The 18176-nt window shown below is 47.6% G+C and overlaps 1 protein-coding gene and 1 pseudogene across 1 annotated transcript in view; one reads left to right on the top strand and one right to left on the bottom strand.

The window, feature by feature from the left end:
* Positions 1–10130, bottom strand: part of LOC131901570 (small ribosomal subunit protein eS6-like) — a 73819-nt pseudogene extending 63689 nt beyond the window's left edge.
* Positions 10131–10509: 379 nt separating this feature from the next.
* LOC131901573 (serine/arginine repetitive matrix protein 3-like) overlaps positions 10510–18176 on the top strand; it is a 36261-nt gene continuing 28594 nt past the window's right edge. The window contains exons 1-4 of the mRNA XM_059252686.1: positions 10510–10810; positions 10920–11153; positions 12734–12818; positions 16510–16611. Coding sequence (XP_059108669.1) covers positions 10510–10810; positions 10920–11153; positions 12734–12818; positions 16510–16611 — 722 coding nt within the window. The remainder of the gene's footprint in view (positions 10811–10919; positions 11154–12733; positions 12819–16509; positions 16612–18176) is intronic.

Raw genomic sequence — 18176 nt, 5'->3', positions numbered from 1 at the left:
TAGAATACACAGATGAGTGACAGACTGGCCTGAACTACAGTGAGAGCCTGTTTTGTTTTTTGTTTTTTTGTTTTTTTTTTAAAAAAAAGGGTGAAGAAATGCCAGCAAGGTGGCCCATGCCTCTCATTCCAGCTCTTGGGAGGCAGAGACAGGCAGATCTCTGAGTCTGAGGCCAGTTCCAAGACAGCCAGGGCTGTTACACAGAGAAACTCTGTCTCAACACCTCCCGCCCCCCCCCTTGCAAAGTAGTGAACATAATTCAAGGCACCCCTTCAAATCTCAAACAGAAGCTCCTATCAAAGAAGATTATTTGCAGGCAAGTTTCCACTGAAAGAGAAAGACATCCATATAATTTACAAACACCAGACAAGTATGGATTTGCAGCTTCTATTTGGCACAATTAATTTGTAGAGTATAGGTAATAACCCAGGCTGCCTATGATGATTTGCTTGAGTCAATGGTACAAAGCATCCTCAGAAATGGTCCCTCCTAGGACACAGCCAGGAATCATCTAGCCTGAAATCCCCATGTTACAAATCTGGAACCAAAGTAATCTTCCTAAAATCACAACTTTATGTCAAGGGCGAAGATGAGCCACAATCCTGGTGTCTAACACCTTTTGAAAATGTCTTCAAGAATTGAAATGCAGTAGTAGAGCTGGACTTGGCCTGTAGGAGGCTCTAGATCCAGCAGTCTACACACTACTTTGCCTCTACATTGGTGGTTTCCACACTGCCAGAATTCCTCACTCTGGATCCTTAATATCCTAGGAAGCCAACCTTAAGACTTTGCTATCGCCGGGCGGTAGTGGCGCACGCCTTTAATCTCAGCACTCGGGAAGCAGAGCCAGGCCGATCTCTATGAGTTCGAGGCCAACCTGGGCTACCAAGTGAGTCCCAGGAAAGGCACAAAGCTACACAGAGAAACCCTGTCTCGAAAAACAAAAAAACAAAAAACAAAAAAAAAAAAAAAAAAAAAGACTTTGCTATCAAGAGCTATACTACCCAGGTTGAATTTTAGGCCTTCCTAATTGTGTTCCAGAAAATAAAGTAAGGCTGAATTTACCATCAGTTATAAGGCAAGCCAATACCAAACCAACATGGAGCGTCCTTCATGGATGAGAGGGGAAATCAACCTTTCTATAACTGTTAAGAGGTCCCAATTTCTCCTCCGAAGCTCTTTGTGGTGAGAAAGAAGGGAAAGGGGGGCGGGGTGGGTAGGGAGCTAGAAAGCCTCTCCTCTTAAAATGTTTCCAACCAGAAAGGTGACTGCCTATTATTCTGTGACAATTCCATTACAAAAGGACGTCGCCCACTTTCAGGACCCAAACTGCATTATGGATTTGCCCTTCTGTAACTCACATCCTGTTCTTATCTTGCCTCCATTGAGGAAGAGGGGACTCTGACTCTTCAAAAGATAGAAAGCAGAAGGTTTAAAAAAGGATCTTCTATGGACCAAGATAGTACACAACTGTAATAAGATGATAGCTGCACGTTCCAGGCCAATCCAGGATACATTAAATACAGTGTATGAGGGGGCTGGACAGATGGCTCAGCGGTTCTTCCAGAGGACCTGGGTTCAATTCCCAGCATCCACATGGCAGCCTACAATTGCCTGTAACTCCACCTCCAGGGGATCCAACACTTTCACACAGACATTCATGCAGGCAAAATACCAAACCACATAAAATAAAAATAAATTAATCATAAAAAATACACTAGTATGAAAAAACAAGAAAAAATGTAAGTTATTTTAAAAACTTGTTTGTTTTGTTCCTGTTGTGGAGATGCCTCAGTAGTAAGAGCCCTCCCTGCTCTTCCCCGGAACCCAGGTTCAATTCCCAGCACCCGTATCGTGGCTAGCAGGGTTCTGTAACTCCAGCGTCCAGGAATCCTACATCCTCTTCTGGCATCTGAGGGCACCAGGCACAAACATGCATGCAGGCAAAACACCTATACACACAAAAATAATTAAAAAATAAAACTTGTTTTGTTTCTGTTTTTGAGACAGGGTCTTGTATAGTCCTGGCTGGCTTAGATCTCACTCCGTATACAGATCAGGCTGGCATTAACTCAAGAGACCCACCTGCCTCTGCTCCAGAGTGCTGGAATTAAAGGCTTGTGCCATCACACCCACCTTTAAATCATTTTAAATCACTTATCTCAGTTCCACTCAAATGCTATCTCAGCAAGCCATCAATCCCTATCCCTCTCTTAAATTACAGTAGCCATCCCTTACCATGACTCTTTTCAAGCTTCCCTAGACTTCATTTCTTAGACCCTGTGACATATTGTACCAGTTCACTAAGAAGAGGGCAGGAACAATCTAAATTTTATTTTTATTAAATTATTTTGTGTTATCTCTGCATTGGGAACAGAGGCAGGCAGATATCTTGAGTTCCAGGACAGTGAGGACTAAACAGGGAAACCCTGTCCCGGAAAAAAAAATTGTGTGTGTGTGTGTGTGTGTGTGTGTGTGTGTGTGTGTGTACCACTGAAAACATGTGGAGGTCAGAGGAAAAACTTGAAGACGTTAATTCTCTCCTACCATGTTGGTTCAAGGGTTAAATTCAAGTCTTCAAGCTTGGTAGCACACCCCTTCATCCACTGAGGCATCTAACCCACCCAGAGATCATGTATTTTTTGTGTGTTATACACTTAGCTGTACCTCCAACAGCTAGTACCCTGACTAGCACATAGATGCTTTATAGACATTTGTCGACAGAAATTATTACATTAACTTGGCTCTTTGCACTTATTTCAGCAGAAGATTTAAAAATAATCTTCTGCCAGACAATGGGACTCACACTTGTAACTCAGCATTCCAAAGGCTAAGACAAGAGAATTATGTCAAGTTCTAAGCCAGCCTGGGTTACAGAGTAAAAACACAAGCCTGTCTCACCAGGCAGTGGTGACACACACCTTTAATCCCAGCACTTGGGAGACAGAGGCAGGCAGATCTGAGTTGAGGTCAGCCTGGTCTACACAAGTGAGTTCCAGAACAGCCAGGTTTACAGAGAAACCCTGTCTTAAAAACAAAAGGTCTCAAAAACAAAATAAAAGAGTTGGGTCAGGAGACGGCTCAGTGGGTAAAACACTTGCCACAAAAGCCTTAAGACCTGAATGGAGATTCCCCAGAACATACATCTTAAAGCCGTCAGACACTTCAAACAAGGTGAGAGGCACCAACACCCCAGCTTGTTCTCTGACCGCCACATATGCCACACATATGCATCATGCACACACACCTAATGAACAACAAAGTATCTTGTCAACAAGAAACTCCAGACTTGCACTATGCAATCTCTGTCGTCAAGACAGAAACCTCCACAAAACTTGGACAGAGCGGCAACAAAGACTTGTAAAAGCTCCTGGACCCTGGTGGGAATCCTTGTACAAACACCCAGCCTTGACAAGCTTTCAATTTCCACATCTGTAAGATGAGGGTAATCTCTACCCACTGGTTATGAGCAGCTCAGGATGAGTTGGATTTTTTTTTCCCAAGACAGGGTTTCTCTGTGTAGTTTTTGTGCCTGTCCTGGATCTTACTCTGTAGTCCAGGCTGGCCTTGAAATAAATCACGGAAATCCGCCTGGCTCTGCCTCCTGAGTGCTGGGATTAAAGGCGTGCGCCGCCGCCGCCGCCGCCGCCGCCGCCGCCGCCGCCGCCGCCGCCGCCACCGCCGCCACCACCACCACCCGGCAGAGTTGCTATTTTTTAAATGTACAATACTGTATGTCTCATACCCTACATTACTTTAACCTCCTCCAGGTCACAAGGCTAGTTAAGGGCACCATTACAATCCAAGTTTCCTGGAAGGGAATAGGCCCAATTAGAGGCCTGATTATGCCCAGGCCCTAGAATTGATCCCTCATACTTCCAAACAAACACGTTTATAATTCCTAGTCCAGGGCCTGAACTCAAGAAACAGCTTCTGATTCCCTTAATCAGGACAAAACTATTCTTTCCTATTTCCTCTTTCTTGTTTTGCTTTTTTTGATCTAGGCTGTTCTAGAACAGATAGTCAGTCCACCAGCCTCAGTCTACAGAGTGATAGAACTACCAGCTCCAATCCGAATCATTTAACCTTAGAATAGTTTAGAATTTGATTAAAATGTTAACTCTAATCCCTACCCTGATAGCATTCATACCTGTACATCAACAAAATCTGTATGACCCATCCCTGAACACACTGGATACAACTAACATATGTTTAAGTTTCAGCAAATTATATTACTTGTGTTAATTATAATTCACGGCTCATTCTCTTGATGAAGGGGCTTGTTGCACGAATCCTAAATGGTCTTACAAGAAAAATCTGAAGCCAGATGATATTGGGGTAAATGCTGAAAGATCAGAGACAGAGCAGCAAGCCACAGCCATTTCTCACCTTGTCAACTCCTCAGCTGATCCTGTCCCCACGAATCCAGACAGAATGCCTCTGAGTTCTCAGCCAAAAGGGCCCTAGTTCCTGTCTCTCATGCTTTATATGCCTTTCTCTGCCCAGCCATTTCACTTCCTATCTCAACCTTCCTAGTGCTGGTGGCTTGTGTGCTTCCCACATACTGCAGATACTGGGGTTAAAGGTGTGTGCCACCACTGCCTGACCTCTATGTTTAACTCTGTGGCTGGCTCTGTCCTCTGATCTTCAGGCAAGCTTTATTTCTTAGATTACAAATATCACCACAGGGTCTAGAAACAGAAATACCAAGGTTAGAATACAAAGCTCTATGTACACTGGCCCCACATTATGCTATTGAGGAAGGGACTTCAGGCACACACAACCACAGGAAGAAGACACATGGCAGGAAACATTAAGAGTAAAAAAAAAAAAAGCAAGTATCTTAGGAAAGAAAGGTAGACAGAAACAATTAAATTAATTTGATCAAACTTCAGCTACTATACAAATCACTCAAATCCATGTAAACAATTCCAAATATCTACTTGGAGGCACCACTCTAGCTCTGCCCAGCTCTCTATAACAGTGGTTCTTAACCTTCCTAATGCTGAGACCCTTTAATACAGTTCCTCATGTTGTGATGACACCCCAGCCACAAAATTATTTTCGTTGCTACTTCATAACTAATTTTGCTGTTAGGAATTTCAATGTAAATGTCTGTGTTTTTCAATGGTCTTATGAGGTGACCCCAAATCGTACCCCACGCACAGGTCAAGAGTTGCTGCTCTATAAGGTTATGGAAAACCATTATGTCCTCCTTTGCCTTACTTCAGTTTAGAGCAAGCATTAAATCTTTAAAGAGGCTAAATATCTTTGTTCCAAATCAGGACAAACTTAACTAATCTAATTCAATACAATATTAAATACAAAATATTTGGCTTTTACTAAATCATATATAACTGTGGATTCTATCATCAGCTAATGTGGCCAAAGGAGGCCGGCTATAAGCTGCTTTGATGACTAGATGGGTTGTATGCCTATAACCCAAACTACTAGGGAAGCTGCACTGGGATAGAAAGCCTGCTTAGCTACTTACTAAATCCACCAACCCTGGCTACAGAGTGAGACTCTTACAAAACAATAATAAATAAGGGCTAGGTAGAGTTAGTTGGTTGTAGCTCAATGCCTAGCATGTGTTAAAACCCTGGGTTCAGTCCCATTACATCAAAAAACAACATATAGTATTTAATGATAACCAACTACTGAATGCAATGTCTTTAATCTATTCATGTCTAACTACACCCTAGCCTCTTCTGAAAAATAAAAGCCACACCTAATCTATAGCACAAACCAATCAGGAATATAGGAATTTCTAAATATGTTAACGAGTTTGCAGAGGCAAAGTGTAGTGTGTAGACTGTTGGATCTAGAGCCTCCTACAGGCCAAGCCCAGCTCTACTACTGCATTTCAATTCTTGAAGACATTTTCAAAAGGTGTTAGACACCTGGATTGTGGTTTGTTCATCCTCGCCCTTGACATAAAGTTGTGATTTTAGGAAGACTACTTTGGTTCCAGATTTGTAACATGGAGATTTCAGGCTAGATGATTCCTTGCTGTGTCCTAGGAGGGACCATTTCTGAGTATGCCTAAAACCAACTGGTGATTGAGTTATTTTAATTCTTTTATTTGTATTTTGCAAAAACTTAAGCTTTATATAATAATCATGTATTGTTTTTAAAAACCAGGGGATGCCAGGCAGTGATGGCTCATGCCTTTAATCCCAGCACTCGGGAGGCAGAGGCAGGCGGATCTTTTTGAGTTTGAGGCCAGCCTGGTCTACAGATCGAGGTCCAGGAAAGGCGCAAAGCTACATAGAGAAACCCAACTCGAAAAACCAAAAAAAAAAGGGGGGGGGGAGCTGATTATGGCAACTTTGGGTATTCTAGCAAGTGCTCAACCCTGAGCTACATATACTCCTATCTAAAACAACTAAGAATCTGGAACAACTGAAAGCATTGTTATAGTATCCTCTGATTTTTGTCCTGATTATTTTAGAACCATTATTTAAGGGCAGCAACATCCGGTGCTTAAAAAAAAAAAAAAAAAAGAAGCAAAAAGCAGGGTGTAGTGGTGTATGACTTTAATTCCAGCACTTAGGAGGCAGAGGCCAGCCTGGTCTACAGAGGGGGTTCCAGGACATCCAGGAATACAGAAAAACCTTGTCTTGAAAAAGGAGGAGGAGGAGGAGGAGGAGGAGGAGGAGGAGGAGGAGGAGGAGGAGAAGGAGGAGAAGGAGGAGAAGGAGGAGGAGAAAAGGGCCGGGAAAGCCTGCTCAGTGATAACAGTGCCTGCCTAGCATGTTATAAAGACCCTGAGTTCATCTCCAGCACCACACACACACAAAGTCAAGTATGTTGACTCTTCTAAAGAAACAATCTGTTTAAGGTTAATTAACAGTACAAAAATATTTTTACATGCAAAAATAAAAACACCCCTACTTTAGGGACCTGTTGTCTAAGTGGGAGGTCTTGACCTCTCACAGAACAGGAACAAGAATCCTGGAGCCTCTCACCCAGCTGTGAGATTGCTTCATTTTGGACAGAAACCAAGTCCTTAAGGATTCTGCTTCCTAAATTTGCTATAAATCCAAGGATTCAGCCTCGGAGAAAAGGGTAATAAAATTAGATCTTTCACACGACTGAAAACTGACTTCCTAAAGGAATGATGTCCAACTCTGACTATGTGGTAGTTTATATCCATTTCTAGATTTTCAAGGTGTAATTAGAACTACAGGGTCTTTCCACATGCCCACCAGGTAGATACAGCTCAGCACTGACATATTTTCACTTTAAGAGAAGGTCTAACACTGCACTGTAAACCTAACCAATAAACTAGTTGATGTTTTCAAATCACCTAAGAAAAACAAAAACAAAATTTACTGATGGTGTCTTTGGGGAATTCTGCATTGTTGATGGGTCAAAATCAAACTTCTTAGAAATTAGAATTTTAGATAGTTCATCTTTTGATAACTATTCAAAATCCTGAATTAAATACAAGAAGGGAAAGTCATTATAATTTGTTACATGTTTACTGATCTTCTCCATAGGGGAGGGGGAAAAGGTTTCATGGTATTTAAAATATATACATGTTGGAATCAGGATATTAATGTGTTGAATGTTTTTTTAAGTAACATACATACACTTTAACTAACAAAATGTCTCTTCCAAGAAACGCTAGAATCAGGGACAGGGATGGTGACTCCCTGTGAAGTCAGGCTTGGTGGTGGACAATCTGAGGACAACCTGAGTTTCAGTCCTGGGGCTCTCACATGGAGAGAGAGAACCAATTCCCTCAAATTGTCCTCTGCCCTCCACTAGCACTCCCTGACACAGGAACACCCACACATTTTTTTTAACCACTAGAATTAAAAGACACTATGTCAAGTAGATCTGATTATTCACCATGTGAAGGACAGTAAGTGCTTACATTGCCTAGAGGAATTAGGCCATCTAATACTGAGAAACCTCAAGTTTACTACTTAGGATAGAAATTAGAGGTTACTCTAAATATGATGAGTACAATTAAGGCAAAATGAGTTTCCTCTATTTTTCTATCAACAAAATGGGAAAACAAGGACTTGGAAAGGTGGCCTTTTCCCCAACGGTAGTGTTCTTCAAATGCACTCAATTTGTAATCTGGCACATCCACTTACTTTCTCTTGGAAGAAAGAAAAGGGGCTGGGGACAAGTTTACCAGCAACCCAATATGGCACTGTCACAAGCAATACCCCACACACGGCAGCCACCATTTTGAGCAGCAGGATTTAATTAGACTACTCAGGATTTCAAACCAACTAAAAGGAAACAGAGGACGTCAGAATCATTAGGCATCTCTTCCCCTTTAGATTCCTCAAATCATTATCTTTGTAGTCCAATATCATTAAAAAATTTCATCACAAAAATGTTCTTTACATCCATGTTCAAACTTTGTAAACAAACGCTTTGCGGTTTCATGAAATTCCCAAGTTACATTTTCCTAAAAAACGTGGAGAAGCCCCCGACCTGGAGAACCTACCAACCTACTCACATTGTTTTATAGAGTACCTCCAAAAGCCAACGAGTGGCCCTGGTTTCAGTCTACATTCCCCTTCATTCTCCTAACCCAGCTCTTGAGACCGTTTTAGTTTTCCGATTTCATTAACTCTGCAACAAGAGCAAGTTCCCACGCTTCGTTCATAGGAGAATGCAAATAATATTTCTGCAAACACAACTGACTTTAAAAACAAAGGTGAGCAAAGACCTCAGGAGTCACCAAATTTAAATCAAGGTTCATGGGGGTGGAGAGGCGATCACACGGCCAGACCTTCCAATTAAATTACTTTAATTTCGATTATTTTAATTGTAAAGCCACCCACAGAACTGGAAACAATAAACTGACCAACAGTTTCGTGTACCTTTGTCCCGAGGAAAAAGGTGGTTAAGTCACAACAGAGATTATCACAGGAAAGAAAGCAACTCAACCTGCCAACCAATCATACATTTCACACCTCCATCCAAAAAGAAAAGACGAGGAGATGCTGCTACAGCTGCTGCTGCTTTGGGACATCTTACACATTCCGTTAACCAAACTCCCGCCACTGTCCTTGCCACTCGGACCCTCCGATTTCAGTCCAGTTATCACAAAGCCTCGGGTCTTGAACAGCACCTTCGGCCTGGCCAGAAAGCCATCCCTTTCCTCCTCGCTCGCCCGGGGGGCATAATGGTGGCGAAATCAACTCAGCGAGCAGCGAGCGAGCTCCTCGAACCTAGAGGGCTGCAAGTTCCTCGGAAGAGGAGCTGTTTCTTAAAAAGGGGGGTGGGTGGGGTGTCCCAAACTTTCCTCCACAGCCTCGGCGTCCCGAGCGACGGTGAGCGCCAGGCGGTCCCACCAGGAGAACGCCCCAAGCTCAGGCCCCATCCCCGCCCGCCCAAAGTTGACTGGAAGCGCCGAGAGTTACCGGCCTCCCCAAGTCGGCCAGGTGCGAGCCGGGCGAGCGTCTCCCGAGCAACGCCGACCCTGCCCAGGGCCGCTCCCGCCCGGCCGCGGTGGCCCCCCGCTCGTGCGCCCGCACCCCGTCCCCGTGCCCGTCCCCGTCCCCGTCCCCGTCCCCGCCTGAACAGCTGCTCGCCGCCTCCGAAGCTCCGGGCGGCGGGGAGCGCGCGCGCACTCTCGCCCTCAGGCCGCCCGAGAAGTCCCGGGAGAACCCCCGGGTCCCGCGCCGACAAAAGCAGGCTCGACCCCCGGCGGCGAGAGCGCGCGGGGCCGCGGGGAGCCCGTGCCCGCCGGCCGCCTCGTGCCCGCCGCCGAGCCCCCCTCGCCGCCCGCTCTCCGCGCCAAGTCGGCGGCCCGCGACTCCCCGCGGGGAAGCGCGGAGAAAGGGGCGCAGCGCCCGCCACTCACCTCGATCTCGAAGTCGGGCAGGCGGAACGCCGTGCGAAAGAGCGAGCAGAAGTGCGCGATGGCCGGGACTTCCCACCAGGAGCGGAGCTCGCCCAGCCCGGCCGCGCCGCCCTCCTCCGGGCGCATCTCCCCGCCGCGCTCGCCCGCTCGCCCGCTCTCCCCTCGCTCCGACTCCGGCCACGGGCAAGCGCCTCTCAGCGCGCGGCGGCTCCCGCCGCTCGGCGTGAGCACAGGCTGAGGCGCGCCGGGCGGGGGGCGGCGGGCCGAGTCGCTGAAGCGGCCGCTGCTCCGGCAGCCGGCGGGGGCCGCGCGCTCGCCCCGTCCCGCCGCGGCCGTGCGGCCGCCCCCAGTCCCATACAATATAATCCACTCAGCGCCGAGGCAAACAGATGGGGATGGGGGTGGGGAGGGGGGCCCAGCGGCAGCCTGGGGGAGGGGCCGCCCACGAGGAGGGGGCGGGGCCGGCGCGCACCACAACAACAACCCCGCCCCCACCCCTGCGCGGACAGCTGCACTCAGGGAGGGGGAGGGGAGCGGGCCGGCCGCGCCCGGGGGAGGGGCCGCGCGCCACGCGGAGGGGGCCGCGCGCAGCCCGCGGGCGGCTGGGGGGCGAGCTCCGCGGTGCAGGTGTTTGGGGCCGGGGAGTGGGGCGACTCGGGTGACGGAGGACAATGAGGGTCTCTCCCACCCCCACGTGGCCCCAGTGGTCGAGTCCTTTTAAAGGGCCCGCTGGGTGGTGCTCTCGCTCGGGGCTAGCTCCGGGAGTGCGCACGTGTGGGATTTCGGCTATTCCTGCCGTGGAGGAGGGTGGTGCAGGAGGGAGTGGGCTGTCCACGCTGGAGCCCGGAGGCCCCGGGAAGCGGAGCGCTTTCCACCTGTTCTCGGGCGCTTTTATTTCCAGCGGAGAACGGGACTTTGGAGGAGCGCGGAAAGTGCCTCTTGTGCTCCCCAGGGAAGAAGGTGGCGGGGCTGGTTAGGCTGGAACCGAGTAGGACGGAGGGTAGAGTGTGGCGGGAAGGGTGGAGTAGGGGGGAGGCACCAATCAGCAGCCTAGCGGGAAGAGCAATTTCCCCCACCCCAGGGAACGGACACGTGCAGCCGCCCTGGAGGAGAAGACTGGCTTGCAGCCCTGGGACTGCCCTCGCCGTCGCCTGGCTGCGGACGGACGCGAGTGCTCGCAATGTGGCTAGGAGGCTGGGGGATGGGGACGAGGCTGGAGACGCTGGGACCGGGGGCCGGGTGGGGGTGGAGACCTGCCCCGGCCAAGGGAATGTGCTCCGGGAGGAGGCTGCTGAGGCCACGGGCCTTAGAAATGGTAACTGCCATTTAGGACGTCGGAATTCTGTCCAACCGGAAGGGAGAAATCGCCTCCAAAGACTACCCAGAAGTTTGGAAGAACTACGTTGAAGGCTTGTCTGTTTGTATTGGTCATTTGTGCTTGAGCAGTTCGACTCTGAGAGTCCTGTGTGGCTCTCTACTCCACTTCTCAAGAAACACCGCCCCTGACGTGCACTCACATTTAGCTATTTACTGAGCGATAGGCACAACCTGGAGAAAATAATAGCAAGGATGAGGAACGAGTTTATATGACAGATGTAGAAGTAGGGTGACTGGATAATTCCACCTCCTCCACCCTCGCCTTTTCTGATCGTTTTAACAACCTCCTTGTGTCTTTGTACGGCGGCGGCACTTTAAAAACAGAATTCTCAAGCTATTTCAAATCAGTCTTGTGAACCAACTAATCTTTAAGAAGATACTTCATCTTCCCGAGCACTGCCCTGTAGGTGGGAGTTAGCAACCCCTAACTAAACGAAGTCTATCCCTGGTTTTTAGGTTGTTTGTTTTTAAAGTTCAGCTACTCTGTAGATGCCTCCTAAATAAATGGAGGGGGGGGGGGACTAGCAGGCCACTGTGGAATTCACCCCGTATCTCCTGGAATGTGCTATGGACGTTTTGTTTTGTGACAAGGTTTCCGCTCTATAGCCCAGGCTGGCCTCTCAAACTGAAGAGGCTCCTGCCTCTGTCTTGATCATGAGCCTCCATGCTTGGCTTTCTCTAAACTGCTGTGCCACACCTTTTTTCTTTGAAAAGGGTTTCATAAAGCCCAGACTCTCTAGCAACCAGCTCTCTATCCTGCATATCACCTTGAACTAATTCTTCTGCCTGCACTTCTGGGGTGTTGGGATTACAGACATGCACCTCTGAGTGCTGCTAACATTTCTTCACACTTGTATCTAATCCATTATATTCTGTCTGTTCTCACTCCTTCCTCCTGCTCTCCCATCTATCTTCTCATTTCTGTCTTTATCCTTTTTTTTTTTTTTTTTAATATGGGTTTTTATTTTTTGGTTTTTCGAGACAAGGTTTCTCTGTGTAGTTTTGGTGCCTGTCCTGGATCTCGCTCTGTAGACCAGGCTGGCCTCAGACTGACAGAGATCTGCCTGGTTCTGCCTCCCGAGTGCTGGGATTAAAGGCGTGTGCCACCGCAGCTGGGCTTTTATGTGGTTTTTTGAAGCAGGGTTTCTGGGTGTAGCCCTTGGCTGTCCTGGAACTCACAGAGACCCCTGGGCCTCTGCCGCCGGAGTGCTGGGATCAAAGGCTTTCGCCACTACCACCAAGCTCTTGTCTTTATCTTTTATCATCATCTAATCTTACTGACATCTCAGTTGTCATTACTGGCCAACCTAGTAATAATAAATTAACAGTACCAGGAAGCAGAAAGGTAAGAGAGATCTGGCTACCCGATAATCACTGTGGTAGTTGAATGCTTGTTACACTCAATTACACACCCCCATTGTAAACTACTCCTCTTATCATCCACACCACAGCCAAAAGTCCGAAAAGTCAACAAAGCTGTTGTGGAACTGGAAGTACTGCACTTCCACCCCCTTACAGGGGTCAGAAATGGTCAGAACCTCCTTCCTCTGGGTGGATTGGCCTCTGAGGCCAGTGTCCGCTTGAGTGTCGCATATGGGTTCATGTGATTTGCACATCGCGGGAGAGTGCTATCATTATGTAACTGCAGTTTGGGCCTGCTTCCTTCTCTCTGCCCTCCTGACCACCCCCAGTCCCACCTAAACCTCTACCTGCAGTCTGGATCCCATCCAGGCTCTGAGAGCGAAGGAATTGGAGATGCCTAGGGTCTGACGAGCGGACTAGACTTTACTTCCATTTGGACTTCTGCTTCCTGGAATTGCTGGCTTTTTGCCCCAGCTCTGAACATGCCTATCACCTTTGCCCCTGAGCTCGCCTGCTTCAGGCCTGTTCTCTGAACTAACCTGTAGTCCAGAATAATGACCCCTGTATGAATGTTTAAACACTCCCTCTGTGACTTTCCTCTTGCTTCTGAGTGGCGCTGCACCTCCTGATTTGTCCCAGCATAGACCATAGTGATCTCTCTGATCACTAGGGTTTGCATCTTCCTTACACCATGTCTCTTTTCTACTCATGAGCCAGGGCCTCTAACCTCATGACCCTGATGGTACCTGGAAATAATTCTTTCATAGTCTCTACAACTTTGATTTACATAACCTCTTCTCCCTGAGCATTTTCCATTAAATGGGAAATTGGGCCTGACAACCTGAATTTGAGCCCCTGAACCCACATGGTGGAAAGAAAACCAAGCACCACACCACGAGTATGCTCTGGCACACATGCACACCCACATACGTAGAAAACAAATCGTGGAACCTGCCTTTAATCTCGGCACTTGGGAAGTAGAGGTACAAGAATGATAAGTTTAAGTCCAGCCTCTACTACACAAAACAAATTCAAGGCTAGCCTGGACCACATGAGATCTGTATCAAAACCAAAATACGGCCACAAGAGGCAGGCGGTGGTGGTGCACGACTTTAATCCCAGCACTCAGGAGGCAGAGACAGGCGGATCTCTGAGTTCGAGGCCAGCCTGGTCTACAGAGTGAGTTCCAGGACAGGCTCCAAAGCTACACAGAGAAACCCTGTCTGGAAAAAAAAAACAAAAAAAGGGGGGACCACAGGATGACTCAAGGAATAAAGGTGCTGATGACCTGGGTTCCATCACCTGGAATCACATGCTAGAAGGAAAGAACTGACTCCTGCAAGTTGTCCTATGACCTAGACAAGCGTACTGTGGCACACATGCACACAATGTTTTCAAATCTATTGTGCTGTGGCGGCTGCATGCGTGTAATCTCAGCACTCGGGAGAATGAAGCCAAAAGATCACAAGTTCGAGGCTACCCTGAGCTACATGAATCAAAGACCAGCCTGTTCTTAACAGTGAGACCCTGTCTCAAAAACAAAACAATGGGCCAGCAAGGTGGCTTAGTGAGTAAAGGCACTTGCCACCAAGACTGACGACCTGAGTTCAATCTCTGTCACCCCACGTGATGGAATGAGAGAACCAACTCCTACAAGTTGTCCTCAGATCACACATGGACCTATGGCGTACAGACAAACATGTACACATGAATGCACATGCACACACACATAAATGTAATACAAAATTTTAAACACTAAACAATCCCCCAGTTTTGCTGACTAATTATGTAAAAATATTTACATTACTTCTCATTGAAAAATAAGATATAATGTCAACCATCATTGGGATTCACAGAAATTCCTGAAAATAATTTGGGAAACTACTTTTTAAAAACAGTTTTTAAATTTTGAGACAAGATCTCACTATGTAGCCCTGGCTGGCCTCAAACTCACAGAGATCTACTTTACCTCTAAAGTACTAAAAAGCATGGGGCACCATACCCAGCCTAACTTTTTTTTCACTTTTTTAAAATTTATTTTTCTATTATCATCTTGATACAGTATAAATTCTTATCCTAACTGTGAAATGTTTCATTGAGGTTTGCCCAGTAATTGAGTAAAACCAAAACTTATTATAAGCCACAGTCATCCTAGGGTCCCCCCTTCTAAATATATAGCCTCCCTGGTTCTGTGGGTTGCAGTCTGATTGTTCTTTGCTTTATATCTAGAATCCACTTATGAGTGAGTACATACCATGTTTGTCCTTCTGGGTTTGGGTTACCTCACTCAGGATGATTTTTCCTAGTTCCATCCATTTGCCTGCAAATTTCATGCTGTCATTGTTTTTCTCTGCTGAGTAGTACTCCATTGTGTATATGTACCACATTTTCTTAATCCATTCTTCAGTTGAGGGGCATCTAGGTTGTTTCCTGGCTATTACAAATAGTGCTGCTATGAACATAGTTGAGCATGTATCTTTGTGGTATGATTGAGCATTCCTTGGGTATATGCCCAAGAGTGGTATGCCAGCCTAACTTTTAAAAGTTATTCTATGTGTATGGGTATTTTGCCTACATATTTCTATGTATCATGTGTGTGCTTGGTTCTTTTGGAGGCAAATAAAAGGTGTTGGGTTCCTAGAACTGGCATTACAGATGGTTGTGCTCCACTGTGTAGGTGTTGGGAATCAAACCTGGGTCCTCTGGAAGAGCAGCCAATGCTCCTAACCAATAAACCATCTCTCTATGTATCACCCACCACCACCGCACCCTTCCCTGCTAGTCTTTTTTTAAGGAGCTCTCTATGTATTCCCAGCAATCCTTAAACTCACCATGGCCTCAAACTGACAAAGATTTACCAGCCTCTGGCTCCCAAGTGCTGGGATTAAAAGTATGCACCACGCCGCGTGGCGTGTGAAATGTGGCATACGGAAGACCCACTCCCCGGCGCCGCTCGTGGGGGGGCCCAAGTCCTTCTGATCGAGGCCCAAGAAGAAAAAAAAAAAGTATGCACCATGCACCACCACCTGGCCAGACAACCTACCTTTATATAAATAGGATGCTGGAGAGATGGCTCATTGGTTAAGAGCACTGGCTGCTCTTGCAGAGCATCTGAGTTCAATTCCCATCACTCACAGGGTGCCTCACAATTGTCTACAACTTCAGTCCCAGGGAAACTACCCCTCTCTTCTCACCTCCATGGGTACCAAGCATGAACATGGTGCTCTTAGATACATGCAGACAAAACACTCATACACATAAAATAAATAAATCTAAATTTAAGTATATATTTGTTTATGTTTATGGGAGTGGGGTGTGTGTGCATTGCATAAGAGCAGGAGCTAAGCCGGGCGGTGGTGGCGCACGCCTTTAATCCCAGCACTTGGGAGGCAGAGCCAGGCGGAGCTCTGTGAGTTCGAGGCCAGCCTGGGCTACCAAGTGAGTTCCAGGAAAGGCGCAAATCTACACAGAGAAACCCTGTCTCGAAAAACAAAAAAACAAAAAAACAAAAAAACAAAAAAACAAAAAAAACTTTTAAATGTTTGTTACATGGGCCTAATAAGCATTATTGAGAAAGGAGAGAAGGAGGGAGAGAAATATAAAATACAGAGAGAGGAGAGGAGGAGGAAGGGAGGAAGAGGGGGAAGGAGGGGGAGGGGGAAGGAAGGAAGGAAAAAAGAGAGCAAAGAGGGAAGGAAGAGTGGGGGGAGAAGAGAGGAGGGGACTGAAAGCAGAAGGTAGGATGGGGAGGGAAGGGGAGGGAGGAGACAGGAGGGAAGGGGCACATTGAGAGAGAATAACAAAACTCCTACCAAAAGAGCAATTGCCAAGAGACCATGCACTGTGACCAAGCACTGGAGAGCAGGTGGGAGTGAGCTGAAGGAGTGACCTAAAATTAGCAGCAAAACCCTCATGGTCCCTGTGCCCCACAGGTATTCCGAGGAGGAGATCCGGCAGAAGGTCGGGACCTTCCGGCAGATGCTGATGGAGAAGGAGGGAGTACTGACCAGGGAGGACCGGCCTGGGGCCCACATGTGAGTACTTGTCTGCATGACAGAAAGGGAGGGGGCATCTCACGCTGCAACTGGGTGCCTGGGGAGCTTGTCCGGATGTGCCATTAGGGCCTGGGGTGAGCGAAGGAGAGATTGTGGACTCTGCCCACTAGAAGCTCTGGCCTGGCCCATTTGCTGCCCACCTGGGTCCTGACTATGGGTCAGCAGCAGGAGAGCCCAGATCTCAGAACAAGGATCATGGCTACAAGCCAGGGTGCTTCTGAGATGTCCAGACCCCAACATTGCCACTGACTGAGAGTGTGACCACGGGCAAGCTACAAGTGAGTCTGTGGGTTCGTTACTCCCACCTGTAAAATGTACTCCAGAGTAAGCATGTGACGCACCCTAGATTGTAGAAACCTAAATGCTAAGGGGCTGGGGTGTGGCTCAGTGGTAGAGCACCTGCCTAGAATCCCCCAGTGAGGGGCTGGGGTGTGACTCAGTGGTAGAGCACCTGCCTAGAATCCCCCAGTGAGGGGCTGGGGTGTGACTCAGTGGTAGAGCACCTGCCTAGAATCCCCCAGTGAGGGGCTGGGGTGTGACTCAGTGGTAGAGCCCCTGCCTAGAATCCCCCAGTGAGGGGCTGGGGTGTGACTCAGTGGGAGAGCACCTGCCTAGAATCCCCCAGTGAGGGGCTGGGGTGTGACTCAGTGGGAGAGCACCTGCCTAGAATCCCCAGTGAGGGGCTGCAGGTGTTGTTTGTGGTAGAATGTTTGCCTTGAACCCTCCAGTGTGGGGTTGGGGCTCAGCTTTAGAGCACTCGCCTAGCATGCTGGAGACCCTAAATTCAAGTCCCAGCGTGGGAAGAAAAAAAATTGTGGAAAACGGTGCAGGTTGAGTTGGAGAGATGGTAAAGGGTAGCCCACCCCCGTGCCTGACAGTGTACTCAGCTAATCCTGTGGGACACAATCAGAGGGTGACCCCCTTGCTAATGGTCCTTACCCTCCCCAGCACTGAGGCTGTGCGAAAGGCGGGGGAAAGGCTCCTGGTCTTTCTCTCGACAGTGAGGCCAGCTCAAGAGCAGGTATCTTCCTGAGTCCCCCAACTTCCGTCCACTTTTGTTCCACAAAAACCTAATCAGTAATCAGTGATTTTTAGATTCTGAAACAGAAGGATTGTCATGCTACATAGTGAGTTCAACACCAGCCTGGGATACTTGGGAGGTAGAAACAGGCAGATCTCTGAGCTAAAGGCCAACCTGGTCTACAGAGAGAGTTCCAGGACAGCCAAGGCTACATAGAGAAACCCTGTCTCGAAAGAAAGAGAGAGAGAGAGAGAGAGAGAGAGAGAGAGAGAGAGAGAGAGAGAAGAGAAGAGAAGAGAAGAAAAGAAAAGAAAAGAAAAGAAAAGAAAAGAAAAGAAAAGAAAAGAAAACAGTCTTTAACCAGTCAATGGTTGCTAGAGAATGAAGAGACATTTTGCTTTTGTTTTAACATTTATTTACTCTGTGTGTGTGTGTGTGTGTGTGTGTGTGTGTGTGTGTACATGCCAAGTGTGCTTGTGGAGGTCAGAGGACAACTTCTGGGGTCTAGTTCTCTCCTCACTCC

Source organism: Peromyscus eremicus, unplaced genomic scaffold (assembly GCF_949786415.1).
Source record: "Peromyscus eremicus unplaced genomic scaffold, PerEre_H2_v1 PerEre#2#unplaced_113, whole genome shotgun sequence".
Classification (NCBI taxonomy): domain Eukaryota; kingdom Metazoa; phylum Chordata; class Mammalia; order Rodentia; family Cricetidae; genus Peromyscus; species Peromyscus eremicus.
The sequence above is the reverse complement of the archived record's forward strand: the minus strand, read 5'-3'. Positions and strand labels throughout refer to the sequence as shown.